The 15,840-nt window shown below is 39.7% G+C and overlaps 1 protein-coding gene across 2 annotated transcripts in view; it reads right to left on the bottom strand.

Moving 5' to 3' along the window:
- piezo2b (piezo-type mechanosensitive ion channel component 2b) overlaps nt 1-15,529 on the bottom strand; it is a 94,090-nt gene extending 78,561 nt beyond the window's left edge. For both annotated transcript variants that reach the window (XM_006792301.3, XM_087832629.1), the window contains exons 1-3: nt 14,956-15,529; nt 8,840-8,935; nt 3,515-3,640 (exon numbers count right to left, since the gene is read on the bottom strand). In XM_006792301.3, the coding sequence (XP_006792364.2) occupies nt 3,515-3,640; nt 8,840-8,935; nt 14,956-15,019 (286 nt within the window). In that variant the 5' untranslated portion in view covers nt 15,020-15,529. The remainder of the gene's footprint in view (nt 1-3,514; nt 3,641-8,839; nt 8,936-14,955) is intronic.
- Between the last annotated feature and the right edge of the window lie 311 nt (nt 15,530-15,840).

Below are 15,840 nucleotides of genomic sequence, written 5' to 3'. Positions count from 1 at the left end.
GGACCGAGTCAGAATAAAACAGTCCGAGCACTCATTAAGGAACATGTCAACTAGAATAGCAGTGTTTCACTAATGTGTTATTAATAGTGTCTGAGTAACAATGGGCTGGCAAACAGATAAAAACTAGAACATGCTAAGCTGCACACACAATATTTGATAGCAGAACCAGTTCAACTAACCACCAAGAAGGTTGGCTGAGGCCTTTCTGTGTAATTTGCCCGTCACTCCGGGAACTCCAGCTTCCTCCCACAAAGACTATCATGTTAGGCTAACTGGCTAAAACGTGAATGGTTTCCTGTCTCTCTGTTGGCCCTGCGACAGATTGGCGACCTGTCTAGGGGGTACCTAACCTCGTGTCCTTTTTTAGAAGCTGGGACAGACTCAAGAGCCCGTGAATCCGAGCTGGATAAGCGGAATTAAATTAATAAATCGACGGCAGTTCACTTTGACTTGATTTATTATAACCAAAAATATATAAAAAATATAAACAGACTTATTATTTAAAGCTGGTCATTGTGCTTTTCTGCATGTTACATATCTGTGGGTTTTTACACCGTGCTACCAATTTGATATTCATTCAGTAAAATGTTCTCTTTTCTTTCTCTTGTGATTCATACATCTCTTCCAGAATTTAGTCACGCTAACTCTGGATGTCAAAGCTAAAGCGTATCTTATTTGTCTTGAGTTAATCTGCTGTGTGAGTGAATAGATTGTCAGTTAAAATGCAGCTGATTTCTAAAAAGTCATGTATTTGTGTTCTTTACTGCAATAATCTGTATTTCTTGCTTTACAGCAGAAGGTTTGGGCTACAGAAACTTTAACATCTGGCTGGTTACGCTACAGTTTTTTGTATCATGGGCTCTGGGTCTTGGCCGCAGGGTTTCAGGTTTATGGGTTCTTGATTCTTTTGGAGATACGAATCATGTGTTTTGAGTTTTGTATTTTTCTTATAACAACATTTCCTGGTTGGTGTCTGTTTATTCATATTCTCAGATTTCAGTTTCAAATTTAGGTTGTTCTTGGTTAGAATTTGTTTTATATTTAATTCCTTGAATTTCCTGGTATTCCCGTCTTCCTTCTATTTCCGTGTCATGCTTAATCTCTGCTGCCGTTATCTCTTCCTGTTTTATTTTAGTTACTGTTTTTCTCTGTGTCTTGAGTGATGTTTTACTTCCTTTGTCTCGGGTTCTGGATTAGTTACAGCTGTCCTCCCACCTGTTATCTCTCCCCACATTATCTGTTTCTGAGTCTTCTCTTGTCCTTTGTATTGTCGTTCCTCATGGCCGTGTGTCTCCCTAGCCTGTTTTCCTAAAGATTCCTGGCGTTCAGATACCCAGCTCTTGCCATGCAGATGTTTGGACTTTTGTATTATTGTGAGCTAACAGCATTAAAGCTGATTTTTAAGTTCACTCCTGTTTCTCAAGTCCTTGCACACAATCTGCCTTTTACACAGCAAATCCTTGACGTTTACTGTCACACAACAACTTGCTCTGGCTAGAGAGAAAGTTGCTGTTTTCACTGTTTTTACTGGATTGTTTCATTTTTTACACAAAATAATAATAATGAAAGTTTATTTGTATAGCACGTTCAAAGCATGCGTTTCAAAGTGCTTCCACTGAATGAAAAATACAAATTTATATAAAATAACTGGACAGAATTTATGGTGTCACTCCAGGGTTTGATCTGCCAAAAAAACTGGAGCCCCTGAGACTTTAGGAATAAGGACTTCCTTGACAGAATATTTAGTCTACCCTCTCTGAGAGGTGCCGTGTGTTTTTGCCTGAGGCGATAAGGTTCGTTCTACCTTGTGAGAAAATTGAGCCGCTTCCATTAGAGAGAACAAGTCATTATAACATAAGGTCAGGGTCTGTCCCGTCTAGACACGTTCATATTTTACAGTTTGATACAGAGTTTCATGAGAAACCCAAGGCCAGCTATTAACACCTTCCCAACACTGAGTCAGGAACTTACAATGTTTGCTTTACTGGCACCAAGTATCCTTTTTCTCTGCGTTGCCATATGGCACAAGGAAGCTAATTACACTGAGGAATGTGTCGGATCCATAAATCTTCATGATGTGACAAAATGCAATAAGAATGAAGGTATCTCAAAAAAAAAAAACTGAATTACTATTCAGAGCGAAGTGTGCTCTCTCCTGCAAATGGTGCGTGTCTTCACTTAGTATTTTGGATTGAAATCTTGCCTCAGGCTGTGAAAAAGCTACAACTTTCTCTGGCGATATACAACTTTGGGACCTTGCATCAGGAGCTGGTCAGAGTGCAGGTATACAAGGGGACGTGAGACTGATGGGACACACGTGTGCACATAGTCGGTCATGAACAGGAAGAGAATCCGCCTTATCTGGTCTTTCCCACCCCCCAAAAAACATCCATTCTGTGCAAGTAAATCATGGTTAATGTCTTTACAGTCAGGTTTAACCTCATTTATATTTCTGCTGTACGCAATAACTCCAGCAGCTACGTGCAGCTGCAGGAGCACAGAGGCTACATCACAGCTCGTATGTGTACACCTCTTTAAAAAGTGTAATCAGACACTGGAGCTATTTTGGCTATGTGGGAATGAAAAAAGTCTATGATTGATCAGAGAGAACTTTATGTTCTCTAGGCCTGCGACTGAAGCCCTAAAAACTCAGATACAAACATTTGATTCAGCTTGACATCTTAGGCTCATTAAATTCAAATTGTTTGAAAGTAATGCAGGTAATTTGCATTTTTAAAGCAGGCTGGACATTTTTTCAACGTGCATGATTTAAAACACAGTATTTGTGGTAATCTCAGAAAAGAAATGTTTACAGGGTAAATAATCAAAGTGCAACATGACCAAATTAAACCAAATCATCTAAGTAATACTACTGGTTCTACCGTTAGGTTACCCACACAAGTGTAAACCAGGGTTAAGCTCTTACAGGTTAGAAAAAGATGGTGTTTTTGTTTACCATATTTGATTTACCAGTGAATACAACCAAGGCAATAAGTTCCCTGCAAAAGACATTTGATCCAATAAAAATATGATTTTTATAGAAAAATACCCTTAAATGCTCTGCCAGTGCCAATGTCCTAACCCAGAGGTAAGCTGCCGACCTCTGCCCTATCCAGATCTACACCAGAAATTAATGAGCTCTACTTTTACCCATACTCCACCACTCTACCAAGTTTCACGAACTCCACCTTGCTAGTTTTCATGTAATCGTGCAAAGAAACAAACTGCAACGGTCACATACCTCTGCCTTGACTCACACTTTGGCAGAAAATGATTTTAAAGGGATTAATTCAGCTTTATTAGTCTATCCCCTTTTCTAAAAACGAATAAGGTGCTTCCTGCATGTCTTTTTTAAATGTTTCCAGAAGGCAAGAACAACAAAAGACCACTCAATCAATAAACTCCATTCCTGCTTCTTGGATTCTTGACCCGTGAGGGATTTTTTTGATTTCTGTATACAGAACAAACGTCGCTACTCTTAGAGCGTTTACAACAATGGCTGCAGTGTACTCACAGTTGAAGTTGGAGGCGATGGAGTTCCCGGCCACGAGGCTGTGGATGGTAATCTGATAGATGATGTGGAGTAGCAGGAAGGACATACTGGTGAAGCAGAGCGACTGGAGGAGACGCCCTGTGTGGCCTAACAGAGGAGAACAGCCACAGTGAGTTCAACAGGGCTCAGTTTAAAGATTCCCACATGTTCATTCATCCACTGAAACACAGAAAAGTCTATGCGCTGGTTTGTAGATACTGAGAACTTTATCAAACACAAAAGTAAAATTTTGCTTCTTTTTGAGTTTGAGTGACATATTTAAAAAGTGCCATTTCGTGTAGTTTTCTTAGGACTTCAGTTTAGGACTGAATGGATTTGAAAACAGACAGCTGTTTCTCATAGAAAAAGTCAGCGCCTGGAGTCTGGAGCTGTTTTGAATAAATTGGTAAAGAAGGTGAGGGTGACTGGGACAGCACCCAAGAGGGATTTTCAGTAGATCACAATACATATCCTGGTCAAGAGCTGGTAACGTTACTATTGAGCAAAGCTAATTTCTACTGACAAGTCAAATAAACGTTTTGGTGGACCACAGGACCTCTAAGTCGATAAGTTACCATCTATAAGCTTTTGAACTTAATTCTGCTCTTCAGCTTTAGTGTCTGTTGGTGTTCACAGTTAAGGACTTGGCTGTTGGAGGCCATGAACATGAAGGCGTTGACTGTGAAGAATACAGCTGTTGGTGGATGACTGATCCTGGGAGGGTGGAAGAGATCGGGCAGGGGAGCTGCCACAGCTGTTCAACACATGGCCACTTTATGGTGCACCTACAGGTATTTGGGATAATTTCAGGAGCTGTTATGGTCAAAATTCTCAGCAGCAGGTTTCCCACTAATTATGAAAATGAAAATCTTGATCAAGAGAAGGTGAATGAAGCTGGATCAGGCTCTCGTTCTTTGATTAATAAATAACAGTAATGTCTTGCGCTGGGCTATCAACAAAGTTTTATCAAATAGTTTTGCTTATCTGCACAGTTTGGTTCTTCACTGGGCAACATCCCCATCTCATTAAATTTACTGCATCCTTGTGGGGGAATGCACAGCAGTTTTACTACAGTGGGGTAATATCCTGGCTGAGGTGAGGCGCTACTGCTGAGCCTCGGGCCGCTGAGGGCTAACCTTATCAAACGTGTGCAACAACACATCACGTTGAACTTCTCGCAGTAAACGTTGAAGTAAAAACAATTTGTGCTAATTTCCCTTTGCAATTCCCAATGCTTTCACAATGGGGGAAAAGAATGCTTGTAAATGTGAGGTATGAGGAGTTTTTGCGAGCTTCTGCATCCAAACTGGTACTAAGGCTCGGGACATTGCAACTGGTTTGGCTTTACCCCCTGTTTTTCCTATTTGTAATAGAACATTTTTGCTGCCTGACGGCCATCTGACTTGTTTGCCAATGCTCATCTTGAAAAAGTAATCTACGTCACTTTTTCAGTTTCAAAATTCTGTCCCAAGAGCACTTTTTTCCCCCCCTTTCAAAACAGAGGCCATTGTTTGGTTTTAACGGTTCCTTCTTTTTCCTAAACAGTCAAAGAACTTCATCCATCTGACAGCGTTAAGACCTGACAAAACACGCTGTCCTGCCAAATCACAGTTTCAGAAAAGCCTAATTAAGTCTTTTAAAGGCCAGTTCAATTTATGGGGAAGCCTGCTGTCCGACTTAACAATAAGAGAAAAAGCATCTCAGGTCGTTAAAAAGCATGAAAGCATGACAAAAAGCCAAATTAGAAGTCTGCAAGCTAAAACATAAACCTGATAACCATATAACCCATAACATCAAATATTTCTGTGAAGTCATGTAAGACAGCTAAGCTTGTAACACCTACTGCTAAAGCTCTCGCAATGCTTGTTGCTCTTTTAAAAGCAACAGCTTAGATTTTGTTCACCTCCACTGGGAATGCCTTCAAAGGTACATCGAGCTAAATACTGCAATTACGGCATTAGAGAGTAAATCACAAAAACAACAACAACAACAAGTTGCATAAAATATTGTCTCTGTGCTCACGTATCCTCGGGCACACAGCCGCGCTGCAGCTTTTCAAAGCGAAACGCACCTAATGAATTATTCATGTCAAACATTTGTTTTAAATTAACTTAACAGATTTAACTGCTGCATGTCCTCGAAGATGAAAAGACTGAATGAAACAGACCATCAAAACAAAGCAGTGAATTTAGCTCAATCTATTTACCTAATTCCCTCTAAAATGATTTTGAACATGTGAGTCTTTACTGCAAAATAAGATGCTTTTTATAAGTTTGTGCTGCCTGTGTTTAATCGGTGCTTAGTGTCAAAAGCTGATTTGTAACATATGAATTAACAGGAATGTTACTAGAAATTATGATTATCTGGTAACAATATAAACAGAGATCAAATGAATTTGATTAAATGTTTCCATGGTGATTATTTTAAGCCAATGTGCATCTTAAAGGTACTGAATTGGACTGTACATGGTAGAAATATGAGACGCTTCTCCCCTTCAACTTTCTAAACAATATCTACCTACAATCAGCTGTTTGTGCAATGACAACATCGTAATTGTTCCAGCTGTTTTGTACACAGTGTATTATCCTGTTATTAAAGTCCTGCTGCCATAACTTCCTCATAGTGAGCCTGTCAGCCTGCAGCCCCCTCCCTGATGACAGACAGCTGAGGCAGACAGATGGGACGCATGTCCTGGCAGGTTGCACTGGAAGGATATCTCATACTTTCTGACGCCGATGACTTCACTCCTCTCCTGTTTTGGATACTCTGACAATGCGCAGTGAAAGGTCACATAAACATAAGCTACTAAAAATTTAATCCACTTTCCTTTAAGGGTAAACAAAAGAACTGGCATTTTGTTTTGTGATGAGTCGGGGTGGCGGTCTACCAACATTTTTTAATAGTAGTTTGAATGACCTTTTAATCAGCACGTCATCGCCCCTTGTCACGTACGTGTGACGTTGTGACATCTATACGTTTTTGTGGATTGGTTTTAGTTTGCAGCTACAAAAAATTATACTACGAAGTAAGAAAAACTGAATTGTTTCAATGGGTCTGAAGAGCTTTTTATAAGCCACAGATTTTTTAGCAGCTGGTAATTATGCCTGGAAATGCCTCTCTAGGGAAACTCGAAGTTACTGCTCAGGACTGCCGAAATAATTAACATTGATTGATTATAAGAAAAGAAAACATACCAATTATTGTTAATAATCAAATCAAACAACAATAAAATACATTTACATTTATTCTAGTGTTTATTTCTTTTTCAGTGCTTATTATTAGTATTTTTTTTTATACCAGAGTGAAGTTGTTTGCACTCTAAACCTGTTGAATATGTTCTGAAGTTCATAAAATCAGAATCTGAGAAGTTAACCAATGGCAGCAACAATCCTCCAGCTTAAATGATGCTCAGTTGGTACTAAGGGACCCACTGCGCGCCAAGAAAATACCCCCCGCACCATTACACCACCAGCAGCAGCCTGAACTGCTGATTCAAGGCAGGGTGGAGCAACGCTTTAATGGTGTTCACACCAAATTCTCACAGTCGAAGCAGAAAGAATGACTCATCAGACAAGGCAACAGCTTTCCAAACTTTTATTGTATAATTTTGGTGAGCACGTGTGAAATGCATCCTCTCCGGGCTGCTGCCATGTGACTGGCTAATCAGATTTGTGTTAATGAGCACTTGGTGAGTTGTACCTAATGAACTGGCCAGTTCCATCCCTCAATTGGGAAATTACCTGGGTGAAGATTAGTCTTTTGGGTTTGGTACTTTTGACAAAAGTGAGTTGTTTAGACATTAAATGTGAATAATCAGATGTAAAATTAAATATTAATTTCAGCCGTATTAGTAACAGGAATACTTTGTATATTTTTTGTTTTTTGGAGCATGCAGTTTAAGAATATTTATATAGAATATAGATATTAAAACACCCATTAAGGCAGGAAAATATGACAAAAACGTAACAACAATAATGTCCGTCAGTCTAATTTATCTATAACAGTGTTTATGTGATTTTTGGGGGCAATTTTACTTTGGCCAGTGTTTGCAAAAGCTAGACAAAAAAAAAATCTGTTACACAAATAGTAACAGCATTATTATGAGTATTGTCGACACGTTATCGATATATTATTTTTTAAATATCATTATCATTATCCTTAATGTATATCCTGTCATGACTGTTGAACGACTCTTGAAATCAGCAGCTATCAGCTTCATGAACGTTCAGCTTTACTAGAAGTCTCTTTAACTATTGATGAGACTGTAAGTGGTCCACTTTCTCCTCTCCCGCACCTCCTCTCTCTCTCTTCCTCCTTTACTTCCCGATTGTTATTTCAGCTGGAGACGAGCAGAGACGAATCTCGGACTGGACGTCGCTCCCTCAGACAAAATAGGTTTATGTATTATTAAACACTACATGTGGTCTCCTGCAGAAGCCTGTATTATTAGAGGTCTGGGAGGTGTGCTGTTTAGTGTTTTGTGGTGGATGAAGTGCATAAAAGCGAGGCTGAAATCCCACATTCATCACCCGTAAGGAGAACAGTCACCTCAGTCACTTCTCATAAACCGCAGAGGTCCACCGTGATTCATATTTCTTCAGAGGATGAATGGATTCTAAATAGCTGTCAGAAATCATATGGAAGCTTGTTTACCGGCTGTATACTTCCTGCGTTTTTATCTAAACCAAAACACCAGAAAGGTTAAAGGTCACCTCCACCTTCCAATTGGATGAATTAATGAACATCACAGACGCACGCAGATCGTGATGTTATGGCCTGGAAAGAGAAACTTCTCAGTTTCTGTTCTGCAAATAAAATGGTTAGCCTTATCAAAACCAGTCCTCATCCCAAGTTTCTTTTTCTTTTCTTCTCTAAGAGATATTTTACAAGCTCTTTTGTGTTTGTCTTCTCGACAGAACAACTCGCGTGTTTAGTTTTGTATCATTTATATGGGTATTATATGAGCAAATAAACTAAACCTGAGCCTAAAATGGCAATTTTCATGAAGAGCTCCTTAGATGTGGTCCTAATGGATCACATCTTTCTATCTCAGCTCTGGCCGGTCGCAGATCATTTTTATTATTACAGATGGACTCATGCCTGCGCTAACCAATATTACCTTTCATGGACTGAGCTATGTGCCAAATCCATGCTCATCTTAAGGAAATTCAACTCTCCTGCAGAAGGGCTGGTTTGTATTATAGAGAACAACAAGTCAATTCAAACTCTGGGAAACAGTCAAGATTCTTGAGGTGATGGCAAAGGCACTGAAACTACACAGCTTCAGAGGGGCACTGTAGAGCTTACCTTGCATTGTTGTGCTTGTAGGCTCTGGGAAGAGTGGAATAAGCAGGAGATAGATGAGGTAGACGAAGGACAGGACATTGTACCTGAACAGGCAAGCTGCAGGGACAAAGACAGAAAATTGACCAGCTCAATAATGTGTTTACAGCTTCGTTTGCATTACATAACGTGTAGGAGTAAATAAAGTGCAGAAACTGGCAGCAGTCAGATCATCACTGAACAGATATTTGAGACAAACATGTGGCGAGAATCATTAAAATGTTCCTGCTGGCTCATAGTAGTAAAACATCAAACATTCCTCTAACTAAACTTCATACTCACAAACCTCATTATCTGTTCATCTGGCCCGCATCACTAAACCAGCCTGTGCTTAAGTCAGTCAATGAACTGGCGTTTGTTTTGAAGAACAGTAAAGACCTGATAGTCCTCGGATGTGAAGAGGGACAATTAGCTGACTGAGCAGCCTGCGGTTATATCTGCCTCCATGCCGTAAAATGCCTCACTAAGCGCAGCTTTATATCACGTGTGCAGATTTCAGAGTTTTGCAGGGACGTTATTGAAACCAGATCATTTTTTTAGGATTAAACTCTACAAAATGAAATCTTTGAATGTTTTGCAGCAGTGCGGCGAGCGTCACGCACCAGATGCCCTTAAAATACTCGATGTACCTCGGAGATTTCAAAACAGGAAAATAACGTCTGGTTGCCAAAACTTTAAATGAATCACAGCCATGTGGCTGGAGCATGAAGAGTGTGTAATCCCATGACAAAAGTCTGAAAGTACAGTGTTTGATTTTTAACCAAAACACAAAATGAAGGTTAATTAATTCTGCTGTAAAATTATTACATTTTTTTTTTTTATTCCAGCTCCAATTTCATGTCATTTATCTTTTAACAAAAGTTTAAATCAGGACAGAATGAAAGACCAGGGCTGGCTTTTATTCAGTTTATTGTAGCAGTAAAACACATAAATGTGAAGCTGTTAGCTACTTTTTAGCCCCTTAGCGCTTCAACAGTAATTACTTGGCAACTACTGGAAATAAAACGACTGTTTTGGCGAAACGTTCACTGGTTGCAGTTTCTCAAATATTCAGATTTTCCCCATTTTTCACCTATCAAAGAAATAAGGTGTTTATCACTGGCTTACACATTTTCCCTTTCACAATAATATGAATTAATTTACAATAAAAAATACAACCTGCAGTCACGCTTCCACTATGAATTTAGTCAAACTTCACTTTAGAACACTGTTTCAGTATTTAGGATGTAAAACCACACATGACACTGGCTTATGTAACACCTTCCCAGCATTACACACACAAACACATACACACGCCCCATCCAGGCACATGAAGAAGGTCCTTTTGGTTTCATGATGTCTTAAAAAGCTTGAGTGCAAACATGACTTCCAAAAACCATTAATTGATGCATTGATCCATGATGCTCCTCATTTCCTGAAGCAGGCTGACCATCTGCACTGACAAGTTCATTTTTTAACTATTTAAGCAGCTCTGCTGTCCAAATAAAGTGACTCACACTCCCAGACGTGTATACTCTCTGCTCGGTTACTCTGCTCTGTGACATCTGCTTAATATTTCAAGTTTTTCTTAGTTTGTGCAAAACGAATGTAATAAACTGCATAGCTGCTTATATTTTGTTGAACCTTTTTAGGTCAGGGGAAGGGAGTCGGGGAAGAAAGTACACAGTGACTTAGTATAAAATGTGGACACACAGTCTGACCTCCTAAGTTTCTCATTGCGGTTATATCAACAAGCTCAGAGTTTACAACCTGGTCGGCCGCACGAGTTATCGTCTCAGTCACAGACATCGGCAGCTACTGCTCTTGAACTACTGAAAAATTACATTTAAATGCTGAAAATGGTGCTTTTATTTATCTTTGCACGCTCAATGGACCCATTCATTGACATTTGACTTGGCTCTGACTTTTCCCTTGCTGAAGCTGTGAAGTAAGAGCACCTTCAGGTTTTCTCACTGCTCAGATGCAGACCAGCGAAAACTAACAAAAGTTAATAAAAGTTGTTGGGGCTGTCATCTTTGGGCAAATTGCAAACATCTGGGATTCGTTTCAAGTACGCATGAATGCTTGGCCTGCCACACGCCGAAATCACAAATATAATGACATAAATAGAGCACTATCATTATTGATCTTTTTTCTTTTCTTTTTCAAAGCTTTTTAGCAAGTAGGCGAGGGTTTTTCAGCCTAAGCCTCTCAGGTGATTGAGGAGGGAATGACTCACAATCTATTTTTCATCTTACACTGTTTTAATCCACCCACTTGAATTTTTATCCACATTAAATGTGGCATTAAACACTTTCTAAACCTGCAAATTTTCATGCTAACCCCATTAATCGTCTGCTCTGAGCTTTAAGTCTAAATTGGTCTCTAACCATATTTGACGTACAGATAATCCAAATGTATCTATATGGCTCTGCTCCCACTGCTAGCCTGCAGACGCTTGACCGCAGCCTTCCTGACCATTTGCCTTTGCTGCATGACTCACCATCAGAAGATTTTAACACAGGGAATGAAAATAAACTGCCCTTCTTTTGAGACATCGGATTACTGCAAAAGTCCCCATTCATGGTTGAATCGGGCTTTTGTCTCTTCCAGTTAAACCTACTATTACAAACACACAAAGCCTAAACACAGGCGAGCCAACCCAGAATTTTGCAACCAACTAATTTCACAGTTTTAGGCCTCATAAATGATGAAACGTGGCAGGAGATAAGACTGCGCAGTGCCAAGCGAAGCCAAGCACTGGGAGATAAAGGAGTAAAATGAAGCCGTTCAGAAGAAAGTCATGAACGAGATACCACATCAGCTGTTTTCATCTGAGCATTAAACTAAAAACTTGTGTCTATTATGATACCATGACAGATATCCACAATGCACTTGTACTACTTTCCAGATAAAATATGTTCAGAGAGCAAACGATTAATCTGGGCTTCAAATTAAACAGCGATCTTCATTATTAAACAACATTTTATTTCCTTCACTATTTGTTTGAGCTGTTGGCAAATTGTGATGGGTCAAAGCTTTAACAGGTTAAAGTGATAACTTTACTGTAGATGGATTCTTTTTTTCTCAGCTCAAACCCAAATATGTTCCATTTACTATCAGAGAAAATAAGGATATCATCTGTTTAGTTTAGTGTCAGATATTCTCATATGAGAAGCAGAGAAGGTTTTAAGGCCTCTTTTAATATAAATTTAACTGCTTCAGACTTTGAGCAAAGCACCAAGAACATCTGAACTTCATGCAGTCAGCTTTTTTTCTATCATATGTGATATTTTTTATTTGGGTGATCAATTTAAAAACTATTTCAATTCAAACATTCATACACTGAACTATCGTGCAGAGTTCAACTGCTGAAGAATTTGCCTGATGTCTGATTCCTTTCTCTTTAATGGTTTCTGATAATAATAAAATTATTGCTTAATTCTCTCCAGCCTGTTTTTACCCATGAGAGAAAGCATTAATATGTCTTTGCTTTCCACAAAGAATTTGCTCTGTATCTGGGATTTCACCTTATTTGGGCAATCTTCTAACTAAAAAATTATTTTTAAGAATATTATAGTTTTGAAATTGATGTTTAGCCTAAACAGAACACTTTTTGCCACCTTGTCAAAGATTCTTAGTCAACATATCTGATCAAACAGCAGAGCATCTTCGTATCAAAATACCACCTAAAGCATTGTGGTTCTAGCGATGGCCACTGCAGCATCTGCAAGATGCACAACCCAGCTGACTAGCTGCTCCCTCTTTACGGTCACACCGCAGGTTCGATATCAGATCAGACATTTGGAAAAGTGCGTGCTCACAATTAAGTCCGCACTCCAAACTCTGCCAGTAAACACATAAACAGCAGCCTGTTTGATCAGCAAAACTCGAGCTGTGTGCAGACGTGTGTGTTTGTTTGTGTATGTGTGTGTGTGTGTGTGTGTGTGTGGTGGTTTAGGGGATTGTGTACACATGGGCCCAGCAGTTCTGCCGGATTCAATAGAGGTGCTGTCAGATGGCCAACAGGAAACACAGACTATGCAACGTCAGTAGGCAAGTCTTTCACTAGGACATGAGAAAAGTGTCAGTCTCTGCATATAACGCACAACTAAACATATAGTGCGACTGTTATGTAGGTGTTTGGGGTAAGATAACATCTGCTGCGGTGCAGTTCACTTCCTCTCAGTTTATTTGGCAGTGAGAAGCCAGAAAATTTACTTTTATATTTTATATCCCAAAGACAAAAACCAATACTGTCTGTCGGCTGATAGCATTTGGTTTCATGTCTTATTTATGGCAAGGGCTTTAGTTCTCAAAAAGGAAAGAAAATCAGCTGATCAGGTGACTCTGATGACCAAAAACAGCATCTGTCATCGCTGATGCTGTCTGTTTCTATACGTTCACTTCTTTCCACTTTACATTTCCTCCATCCTGACAGTTAATGATGTGTACAGGCGTAGCGAACGCTCATTTGCACTTTGAAAAAACATAAAATATTAAGAGGTATGTTTACGATAAAAGGGAAGGCAAATATTCTCTCCCTCAGAACCGCATTATTAATTCATACTGTTAAAACGACTTTCCACGAATTAATGGAGACAATGCATGGACTCACGATTGCTTTTGGAAATAAAAGGGGCATCAGGCTGTCAAATGATGCATTATAGTGGTACTGAGTGGGGCTTATCTATAGAAAGCATGCTGTTAGCTTTAAAAGTACCCCGCCCTCATAAGTCTTACACAGACACCACATTGGAACCTCAAAGGCAGTTAGACACTAATCACTTTTCGCTTGTGGCCTACCACAGGATTACAACTGAAAACGCAAAGTAAAGTGCATTTAATTCAAGGAGTCTGCATCCAAGGTGAGACTATGCCTCCAAATCATCTCCACAAAATGCAAATAACCATCGAACAATGTGTCACCTTCAGTGAAATTCATCAGCTTTTCTAGGCAGATTAATCCTGCAAAAAGTCACAAAATAAAAAACTCCAAAGTTTGACGGCATGAGTCATCGTCCACATCTGCATAGCAAAGAAGTGAATCAACACGGCCACAGCTTCTTCCTTGGAACAGAACACTTTTCTCAACAAAGTAACAAATTCAGTAAACAACAAAACGAGGAAGCACAGCTGACTACAACTCTGAGGAATGTGGAACAGCTGAAGACGTGCAGCTCAAACACTGTCATCGAAACGTAAATGATAATGAATAACAATCACACTGTCAGCAGCCAAACAGTTCAATTACAACACTGATGATTCACTAATATTAAAGGAAAACTCAGAAACCACAGTGAAAAACAAAGACACGAATTACCAATAATGCAAAGGCTGTGTATTTAGTGTTGCAATACATGTTTCATTTCCAGACGAAAAAAATCAGATTGAAAGGAAATAATAAACTAAAACTTTGATGCTGTGATTCTGTATTTAGATATAAATAAACATACACCATTTAATTCACATCAGTTCATTTTCACCATCAGACTTTTGTACCTGAAACACAGACACCATGCCTTTGGTGTGACTCTGCAGTCACTGCTGCCGGCTGTGTTTCCTTCATTACCTCCAATAAAAGGTGACAGGTGGAGGACATTGCTGGTAAATGACGGCTCTGCTTTGTAATCTGTGTTTAATAGCTGGTGCATGACTCTGTGCAGTCTGTCGTTTTTCGTTTGGATTCACTTTTAGAGGAAAAGACCTCGGCAGTGATGAAAGGTGATCTGTGACCTCCATCACTGTGAGGTCAATCACAAATCATATAAAAAAAAATCAATGACATTTTCCCACAAACATAAATATGAAAGCTTCTCTCAGTGTCCTGAACAAATATACTGGAACTGCGCTCTAATATATATGAGGCTTTGAATTAATGTCACAACTGATTTATATCAGTGTAGGAAGCCGAGACAACGCAAACTAGAGCACAGTTATTAATTAACATTAAATTTAAAGGTACAAGCACAGCACAGGGTGGGATCAGTAAATAAGCTTTATAGATATTATTAGTTTAATTACACATCCTTACTTACCATAGCCAATGACACAAAAGGCCAACAAAGATGTAAAAATTGGGTATTAGAGAGAAAACTCACCAGCTGCAAGACATACTGGGAGCAGTAACCTGAAGACCAACCCGCACACCACTTCAGAGGCCATGGCTCGGGGCAGGCCGTGTTGAATCCAGGTAAAAGAAGCCGAGAACTGTCTCTCTAAGGGTTCTCTTGCATCCCAAACTCCTGCGCTCTGTCAAATCCCAGCTGGCTGCTCCAGACGGCCACATCGGCTCTCCCCTGGTGACACCTGGACTCTGGTTATTCCACAGTGAGACACTGCGCATTCACCAAGGTTCGCCTCATCAGCTCCGTCGCCAGAAAATAGTATCACCATGATAGTTTAGTGGCTCAAATGCTGTAAAGTCATGTTGACGCTGCACAAGCTGAGCAGCGGACTCAGGTGCGCAAACAGCTGCGCTGGCACGGCGCGTAAAAAAGCCGGACAAAGGAGCCAACAAGTCCTCAAGTCCAATTAAACCCCTTTCAATGCTAAACCACTTTAATCCTTAACGGATTACATAGTCTGTGTATACTTCTTAACAGAGGAGGAATGAAAGAAGACCAAAGTATAACCGGATAACGCTACTCTTCTTCCTTAGCCCCCGTGGTGAAATTTGACTTTCTGACTTCTGGTCCGGATTGTGTTCGCCAACAGGAGGCTACGGGACAAGCCTGAGATTGGCGTCGTGTTCAGCCAATCAGAAGTGCGCCATTGGTAGCTGATCCAGCCCCCTGCGATAATTGGAAGCAAGAGGTGGGACGCGGAGATGGATGAAAATACCACAAGAATGAAACGATAACGTGAAACACACGCAGCCTTTTATTAATTCTATAATTGAATTATATTAGTGCATATTTTGCTATTTAATCACAATTTTTAAAGTAATAAACACCAGATAAACACGGCCACGTCGAGGAGGATTT

This window comes from Neolamprologus brichardi, chromosome 18, assembly GCF_056152115.1.
Source record: "Neolamprologus brichardi isolate AB-2024 chromosome 18, ASM5615211v1, whole genome shotgun sequence".
In the NCBI taxonomy this organism is placed as follows: Eukaryota; Metazoa; Chordata; class Actinopteri; order Cichliformes; family Cichlidae; genus Neolamprologus; species Neolamprologus brichardi.
This window is presented reverse-complemented; position numbering and strand designations above follow the sequence as displayed.